This window comes from Mobula birostris, chromosome 4 (genome assembly GCF_030028105.1).
Source record: "Mobula birostris isolate sMobBir1 chromosome 4, sMobBir1.hap1, whole genome shotgun sequence".
Taxonomy (NCBI): Eukaryota; Metazoa; Chordata; class Chondrichthyes; order Myliobatiformes; family Myliobatidae; genus Mobula; species Mobula birostris.
In genome coordinates this window covers 197,796,334-197,813,330 of record NC_092373.1, presented here as the reverse complement: position 1 = coordinate 197,813,330, position 16,997 = coordinate 197,796,334, and the positions used below count along the sequence as shown (strand labels likewise).

At 44.5% G+C, this 16,997-nt stretch overlaps 1 protein-coding gene across 1 annotated transcript in view; it reads right to left on the bottom strand.

Moving 5' to 3' along the window:
• Positions 1–16,997, bottom strand: part of LOC140196859 (dedicator of cytokinesis protein 2-like) — a 1,243,024-nt gene that overhangs the window by 145,895 nt on the left and 1,080,132 nt on the right. The window contains exon 36 of the mRNA XM_072256747.1: positions 8,844–8,884. Coding sequence (XP_072112848.1) covers positions 8,844–8,884 — 41 coding nt within the window. The remainder of the gene's footprint in view (positions 1–8,843; positions 8,885–16,997) is intronic.

The following is a 16,997-nucleotide window of genomic DNA, read 5'->3' as shown; positions in this document are numbered from 1 at the left end:
GGTGGTTCATTTTGGTAGGTCAAATATGATGGCAGAATATAGCATTCATGGCAAGACTCTTGGCAGTGTGGAGGATCAGTGGGATCTTGGGGTCTGAGTCCATAGGACACTCAAAGCTGCTGCGGAGGCTGACTCTAGTTAAGAAGGCATATGGAGCATTGGCCTTCATCAATCGTGCGATTGAGTTTAGGAGCCGAGAGGTAATGTTGCAGCTATATAGGACCCTGGTCAGACCCCACTTGGAATACTGTGCTCAATTCTGGTCACCTGACTACAGGAAGGACGTGAAAACCATAGAAAGGGTGCAGAGGAGATTTAAAAGGATGTTGCCTGGATTGAGGAGCATGCCTTATGAGAATAGGTTGAGTGAATTTGGCCTTTTCTCCTTGGAGCGACAGAGGATGAGAGGTGACCTGATAAAGGAGTACAAAATGATGAGAGGCATTGATCGTGTGGATAGTCCGAGGCTTTTTCCCAGGGCTGAAATAGTGAGCATAAGAGGGCACAGTTTTAAGGTGCTTGGAAGTAGGTACAGAGGAGATATCAGCGATAAGTTTTTTATGCAGAGAGTGGTGAGTGCGTGGAATGGGCTGCCAGCAGTGATGGTGGAGGCGGAAATGATAGGGTCTTTTAACAGACTCCTGGATGGATACATGGAGCTTAGAAAAATAGAGGGCTATGAGTAAACCTAGATAGTTCTAAGGTAAGGACATGTTTGGCACAGCTTTGTGGGCCAAAGGGCCTGTATTATGCTATAGGTTTTCTATGTTTCTATATTTTCTTATGGTAGCACAGCAGCTAGCATAATACTTCACAATTCCAGCGATCAATGATTGCAGTTCAATTCCTGCCACTGCCTGTAATTAGCTTGTACGTTCACTGGGTGACTGTGTGGTTTTCCTTTGGGTACTCCAGTTTACTTCCATAGTCCAAAGACGTACAAATTAGAACTAGTAGATTGCGGGCATGCTACGTTGGTGCCACAAGCAGGGCAACATTTGCGTCCTGCACCCCACACCCCCCAGCACGTTTGTACTATGTTAATTGTTGACACAAACAATATATTTCACTGAATGTTTCAACGTAAGTGTGACAATAAACCTTACCTTTGACCTTTTTATTTGTTTACATATTAATGCGATTATAAATGGCACAATATATTTGGATGGCATGCAAAAGTTTTTATCTGTATCCAGGTACACGTGTCAATAATGAACGAATACCATAAGACCATAAGACAAAAGAGCAGAATTAGGTCATCTGGCCCACCCCTATCATTCCACCGTGAATGATTTAGTTTCCGTTTCAAACACATTCTCCTGCCTCCACACTGTAACCTTAACGCCCTGACTGATCGACAACCTATCAACCACTTCTTTAAATATACTCAATGACTTGGCCTCCTCAATCATCTGTTGCAATGAATTCCACAGATTCACCACCCTCAGGCTGAAGAAATTCCTCCCCATCTCTACTCTAAGGGGATGTCCTTCTGTTCTGAGGCTGCGCCCTCTGGTCCTAGACTCACCCACTATAGGAAACATATTCTCTGCATACGTTCTCTAGAGGCCTTTCAATTTCTGATAGGTCTCAATGAGATCCCCCCTCATGCTTCTAAACTCCAGTGAGTAAAAGTCCAAAGGCAGCAAGTGCTCCTCGTATGTTAACCTTTTCATTCTCAGGATCATTCCTGTGAACCTCCCCTTGACTCTTCCCAATGCCAGCGCATCCTTTCTTAGATAAGGGGCCCAAAACTACTCACAATATTCCAAAAGTGGTCTGATCAATACCATAAGAGCATAAGACAAAAGAGCAGAAGTCGGCCATTCAGCCCATCGAGTCTGCTCCGCCATTTTATCATGAGCTGATCCATTCTCCCATTTAGTCCCACTCCCCCGCCTTCTCACCATAACTTTTGATGCCCTGGCTACTCAGATACCTATCAATCTCTGCCTTATATACACCCAATGACTTAGCCTCCGCTGCCGCCCGTGGCAACAAATTCCATAGATTCACCACCCTCTGGCTAAAAAAATTTCTTCGCAGTTCTGTTTTGAATGGGCGCCCTTCAATCCTTAAGTCATGCCCTCCAGCACTAGACTCCCCCATCATGGGAAACAACTTTGCCACATCCACTCTGTCAATGCCTTTCAACATTCGATATGTTTCTTTGAGGTCCCCCCTCATTCTTCTAAACTCCAAGGAATACAGTCCAAGAGCGGACAAATGTTCCTCATATGTTAACCCTCTCATTCCCAGAATCATTCTAGTGAATCTTCTCTGTACCCTCTCCAACGTCAGCACAGTACCTTATAAAGCCTCAGAATTATATCCTTGCTTTGAAATTCAGAAGAATTTCAGAGTTGTATATTTAGGTAATAAGTGAACCTTTGAACTTTTAGACCTCTCAAAATGAAAGTTCACATTGCATTTGTTTGCATTATCACTGACTCAGCCTGCAAGTTAACCTTTATGAAACAGTGCACCAAGTCCCTTTGTACTTCTGATTTATGAATTTGCTCCCCCAACCAGGACCAATGTCAATGTCACTGTCCTTCAGCTGTATTCACTGGCTGTGAGTTGTATTGTGATGTTATCAAAAAGAACCATTCTCACCCACACTAGCACACCTCTCTCACATTACAATAGACAATAGGCACAGGAGTAGTCCATTCGGCCCTTCATGGTCATGGCTGATCATCCACAATCAGTACCCTGTTCCTGCCTTCTCCCATATCGTTTGACTCCGCTATCTTTAACAGCTCTATCTAACTCTTTCTTGAAAGAGCCCAGAGAATTAGCCTCCACTGCTTTCTGAGGCAGAGCATTCCACAGATCCACAACCCTCTGTGTGAAAAAGTTTTTCCTCAACTCCGTTCTAAATGGTCTACCCCTTATTCTTAAACTGTAACCTCTCGTTCTGAACTCCCTCAACATCGGGAACATGTTTCCTGCCTCTAGCGTGTCCAATCCCTTAATAATCTTATATGTTTCAATCAGATCCCCTCTCATCCTTCTAAATTCCACTGTATACAAGCCCAGTCGCTCCAATCTTTCAAAATATGACATTCTCACCATCCCTGGAATTAACCCAGTGAACCTATGCTGCACTCCCTCCATAGCAAGAATGTTCTTCCTCAAATTTGGAGACCAAAACTGTACACAATACTCCAGGTGGGGTCTCACCAGGGCCCTGTACAACTGCAGAAGGACCTCCTTGCTTCTACACTCAACTCCCCTTGTTATGAAGGCCAACATGCCATTAGCTTTCTTCACTGCCTGCTGTACCTGTATGTTTACTTTCAGTGACTGATGAACGAGGACACCCAGATCTCGTTGTACTTCCCCTTTTCCTAACTTGACACCATTCAGATAGTAATCTGCCTTCCTGTTCTTGCCACCAAAGTGGATAGCCTCATAGTTATCCACATTAAACTGCATCTGCCATGCATCTGCCCACTCACCGATGTCCAAGTCACCTGGCATTCTCATAACATCTTCCGCACTTTTCACACTGTCACCCAGCTTTGTGTCATCTGCAAATTTGCTAATGTTACTTTTAATCCCTTCATCTAAATCATTAACGTATATTGTAAGTAGCTGCGGTCCCAGCACCGAGCCTTGCGGTACCCCACTAGTCACTGCCTGCCATTCTGAAAAGGACCCGTTAATCCCTACTCTTTTCAAAGGATTCAAAGTACATTTATTTTCAAAAAATGTATAAATTGTACAACCTTGATATTCATCTGCTTACAGGCAGCAACAAAGCAAGAAACCAGAAAGAACCTTATTTAAAAAAAAGACTAATACCCACTGCGCAGAGAAAGAGAAAAGAAACACAAATCATGCAAACTATAAAGGCAAGCAATAGCATTCTGAACCAAACTGAGTCCATAGACCTGGAGCCTGAAGCATCCAGAATACTCCCATAACCTTGGTCTCAGTTGGTCACACAGCGGGGTAAATTGCCGCAAAGCTTGTGGATGTGAAGCGCGTAGTGGCTGAAGCAGTCTCACAGCCTCAGCGCCGTGGAGAGAGATGAGTACACATTGTGGAATTGGCCCGGCCTTCGCCTCCCGTCCTGACACCCTGCACTTTCAGCATTTAAATCAGCCAAACACCAGCTTGTGCCCCATGCACTAGGATCTGGACCACGCCGCAGCGATACACTCTAGGCCCGAATCCCGCCACCCAGCCTGAGGCCGTTCTCCACCTTTCCAAATCAGCTCAGTGCAGATATTCACATTTTGAATGTAAATAGACAAACACTGAATTAACTTCTCAACTGAGCTCGAAGAAGAGTTCCTTAAAGCACAATACACATCTGTATCACACAGCAAGGAGTGGTACACTGCAGCTCAAACTCAAGAACCTCCATGCAGATTACAAAACAACTTGCTCCCACGCGTTGACAAGAAGTGGGGATTACTGTCTTAGTGAAACATTGTGTGAGTGAATACCAAAGAATGTCTCAGGAATTAGACACCTAAACAGGAATATCTAGCTGTAGATGTGAAAGGAAATTATCGTTGATAATGTTCACAAACTATCTGGTGTTCAAAGTGAAGACTCTGCCTCGTTATACTCTGCAGGAAAAGCCTGCCAACACATTAGACAGTTAGAGGAGTGATAAACTCCTTAGAAGGTGGGAGGTAGGCCAGTCATCTGCCAGGTCTGTACAGCCATCTCAGAGAATTCCTCACCCTAATCCAACTGGAAGTGCAGGAGATTCCTTGATCTACAGAGGTTTTGGAGAGGGTGCAGAAGAGGTTTACCAGGATGCTGCCTGATGTACAGTGCATGTGCTTTAATGAGAGGGTTGACAAAGTTGGGTTATTTTCTCTGGAGTGGTGGAGGCTGAGGTGAGACCTGATAGAGGTTTATAAGATTGTGAGAGGCATAGATAGAGCAGGCAGACAGTATCTTTTTCCCAGGATTGAAATATCTAATGCCAGGGGCCATATATCTGAGGTGAGAGGGCATAATTTTAAAGGAAATACGAGGAGCAAGTTTTTTTACACAGAGGTGTGGAACATGTTGGCGTCAAAGGCCTATTGAAGTTTGGAGTGTGAGTATAAAAAGAGGTCAGGCTGTTTTTTTCCCCTGGCAGCTCGGGTGCCAAGGGTATGAGTGTCGGTGTCAGAGCCCTATGGAAGTCAGAAGAGAGAGGATAAAAGGAGCAGACTCGGGCAAGGTCAGTCTTTTTGCGTAGCGGGCGTCACAGGATTAAACGCGGTTGCAAATAAAAGGAGGGTAGGCTCAAAACGGAGCAGCCATTGAGGAGTGTGTAAATAGGTGCAGGCACAGTTAAGAAGAGGTAAATCTTATTCTTATTTTGTATCGAGTAGTCAGGAAGGAATGCTCCTCCTGTCAGATGTGGGAATTCAGGACACCTGACGGTTTCGCTTTAGAAGTCAAGGAGGAGGAAGTGTTGAAACTCCTTTGGAGTATTAAGGTGGATAAGTCCCCAGGCCCTGTAGGCTTTACACCAGGTTATTGAAGGATGCAAGAGACGAGATTTTTGGGACTTTGATCAGTACCTTTGTGTCCTCTCTAGCCACAAGCAAGTTCCTGGAGGACCAGGAGCAAGCAAGTTCCTGGAGCAAGTTCCTCTATTTAAGAAGGGAACAAGGGGAAATCCAGGGAACTATTGACCAGTAAGTCTCACATCAGTTGCAGGGAAATAGCTGGAGAAAATTCTTAGGGATAGGATATATAAGCATTTGGAAACTGATGGCCTAATTAGGGAAAGCCGGCATGGCTTTGTGCATGCCTGCCTAGTTTGATAGAATTTTTTGATAAGGTGATGAGAGAGATTGATGAGGGTAGGGCAGTGGATGTTGTCTACTTGGATTTTAGTAAGGGGTTTGACAAAGTCCCTCATGGGAGGCTGATCCATGGGGTCTGCAGCGAATTGGCTGCTGGGATTCAGAACTGGCTTGCCCATAGAAAGCAGAGGGCAGTGGTTGAAGGGACTTACTTGAGCTGGAGGCTGAGGGGAGATCTGATCGAGGTTTACAAGACTACGAGAGGCATAGATAGGGTGGACAGAGAGTATCTGTTTCCCAGTGTTGAAATGTCTAATACCAGAGGGCATGCATTGAAGGTGAGAGGGAGTGGGTTGAAGGGAGATGTGAGGGTTAAGTTTTTTATTCAGACACTGGTGGATGCCTGAAATACACACCCTGGTACAGTGATAGAGACAAATACATTAAAGGCTCTTAAAAGACATTTGGCTGGGCACGTGGATGTAAAGAAGATGGAGCAATATGGACATGGTGCAGGTAGGAGGGATCAATGTTTGGATGTTTTTGATTTGCTTTTTAGCTGGTTCAGCACAACACCGTGGGCCGAATAGCCTGTTCCTGCACTGTACTCTTCCTAGAATAGTGGGTGCCTGGAATGCACTGCCCAGAGTGGTGGCAGAGGCAGATTCATTAGAGACTTTAAAAGACTTTTCTATAGGCACATGAATGTGAGGAAAATGGAAGGATATGGACATTCTGTGGGCAGAACAGATTAGTTTAGTTGGACATTTGATTACCAATTTAATTGATTCAGCACAACATTGTGGGCTGAAGGGTCTGTTCTTGTGCCGTACTGTTTTATGTTCTATGTTGAAAAGCCTAGATAGAGCGGATATGGAAAGGATGTTTCCAATAGTGGGAGTGTCTATGAGTAGAAGGGACAGTCTTAGAATACAAAGAACAGAGGTAATGAGGAATTTCTTTAGCCAGAGGATGGTGAATCTGTGGAATTCATTGCCAAAGATGGCTGTGGAGGCCAAGTCATTGGGTATATTTAAAGCAGAGATTCATAGATTTTTGATTAGTCAGGCTGTCAAAGGTTATGGGACAAGGAAAGTGGTGTCCCTAAAAGTGTCGTTCCTTAAAAGTGGTGTCACAGGTAGATAGGGTCGTAAAGAGAGCTTTTGGTACATTGGCCTTTATTAATCGAAGTATTGAGTATAAGAGCTGCAATGTTATGATGAGGTTGTATAAGGCATTGGTGAGGCCAAATCTGGAGTATTGTGTTCAGTTTTGGTCACCAAATTACAGGAAGGATATAAATAAGGTTGAAAGAGTGCAGAGAAGGTTTACAAGGATGTTGCCGGGACTTGAGAAACTCAGTTACAGAGAAAGGTTGAATAGGTTAGGACTTTATTCCCTGGAGCGTAGAAGAATGAGGGGAGATTTGATAGAGGTATATAAAATTATGATGGGTATAGATAGAGTGAATGCAAGCAGGCTTTTTCCACTGAGGCAGGGGGAGAAAAAAACCAGAGGACATGGGTTAAGGGTGAGGGGGGGAAAGTTTAAAGGGAACATTAGCGGGGGCTTCTTCACACAGAGAGTGGTGGGAGTATGGAATGAGCTGCCAGATGAGGTGGTAAATGTGGGTTCTTTTTTAACATTTAAGAATAAATTGGACAGATACATGGATGGGAGGTGTATGGGGGGATATGGTCCGTGTGCAGGTCAGTGGGACTAGGCAGAAAATGGTTTGGCACAGCCAAGAAGGGCCAAAAGGCCTGTTTCTGTGCTGTAGTTTCTATGGTTCTAAGGAAGGAGAATAGGATTGAGAGGCATAATAAATCAGCCATGATGGAATGGTGGAGACACTCGATGGGCTGAATGGCCAAATTCTGCTCTTGTGTCTTATGTTCTTATCATGGAAGCAAGTCCTTCGGTCCATACTGACCAAGATGTCCAGCTAAACAGATCCTATTTAAAATTAGAGGAAAATAGTTTGAACAAAGACGAAGGTCTTGCTCTAGGTAACTGGAATTCAATTGTAAACAAGAAGGAAATCAGATTGGATGAGGACTAACCAATCATGAGGGACAGACTATGGGGGTATAAATACCACCAAACTAAACATGCCAGGCATCATCCCTGAAGAAGATAGCAGAATTTGTCATTGAAGTGTTGGTTATAATTGATATCAATACCCGGTTGGAAGCCCGAGAAAAGTAAATTCATCGTATACAGCAGGAAAGCATGAGATTCTAATTCAGATCCTATTTGCCAACATTTAATCTACATCCCTCTAAACCTTTTTCATCTATGTACAGTACTTGACCAAATATGCAAAGTAAGGCTCCTTATTTTAGAAAGGATATACTGACATCGGTGAGGGTTCAGAGAAGATTCACGAGAATGATTCCAGGAATGAAAGGGTTACCATATGAGGAATGTCTGGCAGCTCTTGGGCTGTATTCCCTGGAGTTCAGGAGAATGAGGGGGGGATATCACAGAAACATTCCGAGTGTTGAAAGGCCTGAACAGATTAGATATGGCAAAGTTATGTCCCATGGTAGGGGAGTCTAGGACAAGAGGGTAAGACTTCAGGATTGAAGGACATCCATTTAGAACAGAGATGCAGAAAATTACTTTAGTTAGAGGGTGGTAAATCTATGGAATTTGTTGCCACAAGCGGCTGTGGAGGCCAAGTAATTGGGTGCATTTAAAACAGAGGTAGATAGGTTCCTGATTAGCCAGGGCATCAAGGGGTACCGGGAGAAGGCAGGGGAGTGGGGATGACTGGAAGAGTTAGATCAGTCCATGATCAAATGGTGGAGCAGACTCGATCGGCTGAATGGCCTACTTCTGCTCCTATATCTTATGGTCTTAAGTGTCTTAATGCTGCCTCAACAATTTCCTCTGGCAGCTTGTTTCATATAACGCTGTTGCACCAAGTGACACCTGGTGTGAAAAGTTTCCGATTGGCCACAGGACTTATTCATGCCCCCTTGAACCAAGCAGTGGAACAGTGAGAGAACCCACAGCATTACGCATCATTGTGAAAGCTCTTCGGTGAAGTGCAGAATTTTTCATGCTTACCGTATATACATTTCTTCCCGGTCAATCTCCTTGTAGAAATTCTGCAAGCAAGGGGAAAGAAACTCAAAGTGAAATGTTTATAGATTAACACAAATAATCTTTTAGTAATCAAAGAAATCAAAGTTGTGTTTGTTTATGTGGCCTTCGTTGTGATCACACTCCATAATTCTGATCTGTTTGACATTTAACATCTGTGAGGAACTGGACCATAAAATCTAATCTGGTAATGTGATATACTGAGAGATGCCTCTTGAATAATTAAGCTGGGTCCCAAGGATGTGGAAGGTATAACGACCATGGAGAAGGCTCAACAGCATTGTTACTTTCTCTCAAGTTTAAGGAGACTCAGTATATCATAGAAACATAGAAAACCTGAGGCACAATACAGGCCCTTCGGCCCACAGAGCTGTGCCGAACATGTCCTTACCTTAAAACTACCTAGGCTTACCCATAGCCCTATAGTTTTCTAAGCTGCATCCAGGAGTGTCTTAAAAGACCCTATCGTTTCTGCCTCCACCACCACCACCGTCGGCAGCCCGTTCCACACACTCACCACTCCCTGTGTAAAAAACTTACCCTGACATCTCCTCTGTACCTGCTCCCCAGCACCTTAAAAATATGCCCTCTCATGCTAGCCATTTCAGCCCTAGGAAAAAGCCTCTGACTATCCACACGATCCACACATACCATAGAAGACTCTGACAAACTTTCACAGTTGTTCAGTGGAAAGCATTCTGAAAGGCTGAATGAATCATGACCTGGTATGTAAACTCCACTGTGGCGACAAGTTCAAGTTTAATGAAGTAATTTTTTTATTTATTGATATGCAAGGTGGAGTCGACCATTCCAGCCCTTCAAGCTGCGCCACCCAGCAATCCACCCAGTTTAACCCCAGCCTAATCATGGGACAATTTACAATCACCAATTAACCTACCATCCAGTATGATTTTCAACTGTGGGAGGAAACCAGAGAACTCAATGGAAACCCATATGTTCACAGGGAGAATGTACTAACTCCTTACAGGCAGCAGTGGGAATTGAACTCGGGTCGCTGGTACTGTCGAGCATTGTGCTAACCACTACGCTACTGTTCCACCCCGACTGTCAATCAACCATAGGTGACTATGAAACAGTGTTACTCCGGGGCCAAGTTGCAAAACGCAGAACCAATAGACTACAAAGAGTGGTGTACTAGATACAGCTCTTCCCAACTCCTGGACATCTGCAAAGACCTGCTCCTGTTCTACACTGTTCTATGTTCTATATGAACAGTACTGTGCAACAGTCTTAGACACAGTATATAGATACAGTATATAGCTGGGGTGCCTAAGACTTTTACACAGTACTGTATCTGCCAATGTGGAGTGGAGAACATGGGATGTTGGGAGTGGTGAGGGTGGAGTGCCACAGGAGGGTTGTGGGACAGGTGGCACAGAAGTGGTGCCAGGGGCAGAGGGTGGCATGGGTGCAAACACACCCAGTCCTGAGACACTGGTCAAGGTCGTTTGACTTATTGGTCATTACAGAATGTCTCTCTGATGCTTCCCGCTCCCTCCCCTCTCCCTTCCCCTTTTCCCAACCATGATTCCCCTCTCCCTATCCCCTTCCCACTCTCGGTTCACAATAGAGACCCATATCAGAATCAGGTTTATCATCACTCACATACGTCATGAAATTTGTTTATTTTTGCAGCAGTACAGTGCAATACATAAAATTACTACATTACTGTGCAAAAGTCTTAGGCAACCAAACTACAGTATATATATATGCGTCTAAGACTTTTGCTCAATACTGTAAATATAAAAATGAGCTTTTTGCAGCAGCAGAATAGGATGTATCAAAAGTAACATAAGTTAACATTAACTTAACATGAATTATACATAACTTACACATGTAACCTAAAAAATAAACATAAAAATAAGACAGCAAGATTGAGAGAGAGAATATTTATAGAGTGAAATAGTGTTTAGGTTTTCACGCCAGTTCAAGACCCTGATAGCAGCGGGCGAAGAAAGTGTGGGCCTTCAGGCTCCTGTACCTGGCGCTTGATTGCAGCATCAGGAAGAGGGTATGGCCATTTTAAACTGCTTTTTATAAAACTGTTTCATTGCTAATACATGCTGATGTTAATATATCTATGCATATTTTATTCCATATTCATCCTTTAACCTTATATTTTATGTTTATATAATTATTTATTCTTTAGAATTGTTAAATATTGTTGTTTTTGTTCCATTTTGCTGACCAACACACCGCAACAAATTCCTGATACGGTGGTTTGTGGTTAATTAGGACCCATTGGGATCAGTACATTTTGGCCCAAAGAAGCATTTGTCCCAATTGGCCAAAGTTTCATGGAAATAGTTAAAAAGACCAACTACTATTTAACTGAGTAACAAATTATGTATTTAAATGAAATACAGAGCAAATTAGAACACTACCGATACCGCTCCAGTGCTATAAAACTGTGTATTAATTCCTAATATTTATTGATGTGTGAATTCATCCAATGAATGCTGCTGTGTTCTTTTGATTGACTCTAAGTGAACAAAATCAGTGCAGACGCTTACTGCAGATTGTGGCCTGCCTGCAAACAGTGCTTTCGATGATTTCGTCCTCCTGCCATTAACCCTGTATTGTGCCTTCAAGTTTTACCTTCCAAAGTGAACCAAATCACAATTTTCCAGTTTGAATTCCAACAGCCCCTTCTTCATCACGCTCCGCATCTTGTCAGTGCCCCACTGTGACCTACAACAACCTTCGACGCCACGGGTTCCCAACCTTTTGATGCCATGGACCCCTTTCATTAACCGAGGGCTCCGTGAACCCCAGGTTGGGTGGCCCCTGTTCTGTACTAACCACAACTCCGCCAATCTTCATCTCATTTGCAGACTTACTAACACACCCTTCCGCTTCTGCATCAAGGTCATTTATAAAAATCATAAAGAGCAGGGGTCTCAGAACAGGTCCCTGCAGAACACGATTGGCCAATGATCTCCAGACAAAATGCACTCCATCTACAACCCACCCTCTGCCTATCTTGGGCAAGGCAATTCTGAATTGACGTTGAGTCTCTTGACAAGAATACAGCACTGGAGCAGACTAGGTGGGCCAAATGGCATATACCTTATGGGCATAATGTCACTATTCCAGATGCTACTTTCTGGACAAGGTACTCAGCTTCAGTCCTTGCTCATCTTCTGTGATCGATGTAAAGGTTTGCATGGTATTACTTTTTTGAGTTCTTCTGGGCTGACTGGAGCTCCTTTGCAACCAGTAATACAGAGTAACACCTCATATACAGTCTGGGTAGTCTCCAGCCCCTTGGTATGATCACTGAATTCTCCAACTTCTGGTAATTCCCTCCCCCTCCCCTTCCCCCATCCCAGTTTCACTCTGCCCCCTCCCCCGGCCGCCTATCACCACCCTCATGGTTCCACCTCCTTCTACTACCTATTGTGCTTTCCCCTATTCCTTCTTCACCTCTCCTGCCTATCCCCTCCCTGCTTCCCCTCTTTCCCCTTACCGGTTTTTCACCTGGCACCTACCAGCCTTCTCCTTCCCACCCTCCCCCATCCTCTTTATAGGGCCTCTGCCCCTTCCCTCTACAGTTCTGATGAAGGGTTCCGGCCCGAAATGTTGACCTGTCGTTACCACGGATGCTGCCCGACCTGCTGAGTTCCTCCAGTGTGTTGTGAGTAATACAGATGATCCTGAAAGGTCCTTGATCTGAAATGCCAATGGTTTCTCTCTCCACAGATGCCGTCTGACCTACTGAGCTTTTCCAGCACCATTTACCTTTATTTCAGATTGACAGCCAGGGAAGAAGAGTTTCCTTAGTCCATCAAGTCTATCCTAATCATTAAGTACCATGGTGGCACAGTGGTATAATGGTTAGCGCAACACTTTATAACACCAGTGGTTGGGGTTCAATTCCTGCTCCTGTCTGTAGAGAGTTTGGACGATCTCCCGGTGACTGCATGGATTTTCTCTTGGTGCTCTGGTTTCCTCCTATGCACCAGTGATACAAGTGCTCACCTGTTAACCTTTTAAATCCAAAGTAACACCCACACAAGGTTCTGGAGGAACCTAGCAGGTGAGGGAGCACCTGAAGAGGGGGAATAGACAGTGGATGTTTCAGACCAAGGCCCTTCATTGGGAGTTCCTCCAGTCTTTTATGTGGTTAGTTTAAGAACTGAATGGTTGAAGGGCAGTAGCTGTTTTCGAACCAATGAGGGAAAATATTTGAATTGGAATGGGATCCCATGAGCTGGCAGGGCCTCAGTGAGCCGAAGTGGCCTTGTTCTATGTTGTAAGGAATACGAAAATATTATTAAAACTGGTGCTTATCCAGGGAAACTTCTCTGCTTTTGTGCAGAAAGGCTCCCAGTAGATCCCATGTAAATGAAGGCTCGGGAAATTGTTTCTGAGTGGTGTTGTATTAGGTGGCCCATCTACCTCAGTCTGACGAAGGATTAAGCTCTGGTGTGAGGGAATGTGTGACCAGCATGCAGGAAGAACAGCACCATCTTAAAGCAGCTTTTGTAATGCTGTGGGCTCTGTTTGAAATCACAGTGAAAACATCACTGATTCAAATGGTACCAAGTGGGTTATCAAAGCTGGAAGCCAGCAGCTAACTCACAGCCCCGAAGAGGAGGTGAGGGACTACTGTCTCTGAACTGCTGAGAAGGAGGGAGGGAGGGAGGGAGGGAGAGAGAGAGAGAGAGAGAGAGAGAGACAGGGAGAGGGGGAGGGGGAGAGAGAGAGAATGGAGGAGGGGAAGGGGGTAGAGGGGGAGGGGGAAGATGGGAGGGAAGGAGAGAGAAAGAGAGGGGGAGAATAGGAGAGGGGAAAGTGGTAGAGGGGGAGAGAGAGAGACTGAGAGGAGAGAGAATGGGGGAGAAGGGGTTAGAGGGGAGGAGAGGGAGGAGAGGGAGGGGAAGAGAAGAGGAATGGGAGAAAGGGGGATAGAGGGATAGAGAGAAAGAGAGAATGGGAGAGGGTGGGAGAGGGGAGGGGGGTAGAGGGGGAGGGAGGGAGGGAAGGAGAGCGAGAGAGAGAGTGAGAGAAAGAGGGGGGAGGGGGGAGAGAGGGAGAGGAGAGGAGAGAGAGGAGAGAGAGAGAAGGAAGAGATGCAGGTGTGTCCACTGAGTGTGGGCACTTTGACAAAAAGGAATCTCTAGTTATCTGCCTTTTAATGAGGACCTCATTTACCAGTTTGACTGGGAGGTTTAACACACAGCCGGTGGTGTACTTTACAAGTCACGTCAATTTGTTGCCAAGTGTAGGTGTTAGTTGAGTGGTTTTGCAGGACGGCTAAATAAATTACTAATGGGGGAGCGTGACGTGGAGTTCTGCAAATGAAGCTCCTCTGTGGCCATTCTCCATTCTGCTGTGTCTGCGGCATTTCTAGTCTTCCATTTTTGCTCCTCCCTCTAGCTACACCTCGCCTGACACATTAGTTCAAAGGTCGAAGTAAATTTATTATAGCAGTATATAAACTGTATGTCACCATATACAACCTACAGATTCATTTTCATGTGGGCATTCACAGTATATAGAAAGAAATGCAATAGAATCAATGAAAATCTTCACACAAACAAGAATAACAAACTTGCCAATGACGACAAATTGAGCAAGTACAAAAAGACAAACAAAATAATAATAAGTAAATAAATAATATTGAGAACACAGGTTATAGTCCTTGAAAGTGAGTCCATAGGTTGTGGAATCAATTTAGTGCTGAGGTGAGTGAAGTTATCCATGCTGTTTCAGGAGCCTGATGGTTGAGGGGCAATAATTGTCCCTGAACCTGTTGGTGTCATTAACGATCCTCCTTGCTCCTCTCTCAGTCTGGGCAGCACCAGAACAGACCCGACAGGCCATAATGTTTGTGTTGAGCATGATACCAAATTAAACTCTTTTCATCCATCTCCCTCCATTCCATGCATATACGCATGCTTCTCTAAAAGTAACACACACAAAATGCCGGAGGAACTCAGTAGGTCAGGAAGCATCCACTGAAATTAACAAACTGCTGATGTTTTGGGCCAAGAACCCTCTTCAGGACTGGAAAGGAAGGGGGAAGATGCCAGGATATAAATGTTGGGGGAGACGGATAGGTAACTAGCTGGAAGGTGGTAGGTGAAGCCAGGAGGGTTAGAAAGGTAAAAGGCTGGAGAGGGATGAATCTGATAGGAGAAGAGAGCAGACCATATAAGAAAGGGAAGGAGGAGGAAGTGATAGGCAGGTGACAAGAGGTAAGAGGCCAGAGTGGGAATATGAGGAAGAGGGGAGGGGGAGATTTTTTTTTTACCTTAAGGAGAAATTCATATTCATACCACTCGGTTGGAAGTTAGCCAGATGGAATATAAGGCAACACACATCAAAGTTGCTAGTCCTGACGAAGGGTCTCGGCCTGAAACGTTGACTGCACCTCTTCCTACAGATGCTGCCTGGCCTGCTGCGTTCACCAGCAACTTTGATGTGTGCTGCTTGAATTTCCAGCATCTGCAGAATTCCTGTTGTTTGGAATATAAGGCGTTGTTTGTCCACCCTGAGGTGGCCTCATCGTGGCACAAGAGAAGGTCATGGACTGACATGTCAGAACAGCAATGGGAATGGGAGTAAAATTGTTTGGCCACTGGAAAGTTCCGCTTTGGGAGGATGGAGCGGAGGTGCTTGACGAAGCAGTCCCCCAATTTACAATCGATCTCAACCATGTGGAGGAGGCCATATTGGGAGCACTACACACAACAGATGACCCCACCAGATTCGCAGGTGAAGTGTTGCCTTACCCAGAAGGACTGCTTGGCCCACTATCGTATCTGATTCCACCACTACCGCTGGCAGTGCACATGCCCCTCACATCCCCTTTTAACTTCTCTTATTAAAAGATTCTGTCTGTCTACCTTATCTAATGCTTCTCATAATTTGAAACACTTTAATCAAAGTGCCAACCATCCTACTGGTTTTAAGGAACGTAAGAAAAACTACTTAACACAATGCAACACACACAAAATGCCCAGAAGAAGGCAGTAGCAAACCACTTCTGTAGAAAAATTCGCCAAGGACAATCATGGTCATGGAAAGAGCATGATCGTCTACATCATATAACACAGCACATAATGAGAATGATGATGATGTTCTACCTCAATGCACTGTATAATGATTTGATCTGTCTGAACAGTGTGCAAGACAAGCTTATCACTGTATCATGGTATATGTGACAATATTAAAATCAATTCTGTTGTTTTACCGCCATTTGAAGGGGCAGGCAGGATATCAAAAGTTAGTTATTGCTCTTGGTAATAGTTTAATTATTATCACATGTACCAGGATACAGTGAAAGCATTTATGTGCTAACTGACTAATCATTCCATTCACAAGTAGATTGCTTTAACAAAAAAGAACAGAATGCAAAATATACACTCAGTAGCCACTTTATTAGGTGGTCTTCAGCTGCTGCAGCTCATGCACTTCAAGTTTCAACATGTTGTGCGTTCAGAGATGCTCTTCTGCACACCACTGTAATAACACGTGAGTTACTGTCACCTTCCTGTCAGCTTGACCCAGTCTGGCCATCCTCCTCTGACCTCTCTCATTAACAGGGTCTTTTCACCTACAGAACCGTCATTCACTGAACGATTTTTATTTCTCATACCATTCTCCGTAAACTCTAGAGACTGTTGTGCATGAAAATCCCAAGAGATCATCAGCTTCTGAGATACTCAAACCACCCCATCTGGTACCAACAATCAAAGTCACTTAGTTCACATTTCTTCTCCATTCTGATGATTGATCTGAACAATAACTGAGCCTCTTGACCATGTCTACCTGCCTTCATGCATCGAGCTGCTGCCACATGATTGGCTGTTTAGATATTTGCATTATTGTGCTGGTCTACAGGTGTACCTAATAAAGTGGCCACTGAATGTAGTTCTGTCGCTACTGACCATGTGCAGTGTAGGTAGACACGTAAAGTGTAAGGGCTATGACGAGGTAAATGTGGAGATCAATAGTTCGTCCTCAACACATGAGAGGTCTGTTCAAGAGCCAGGTAACAGCAGGATAGAAGCTGTCCTTCGGTTTGGTGGTTTGTGTTCACAAGCTTTTGTATCATCTGCCCTTTGCACATCTTTGCCTCTCATAATC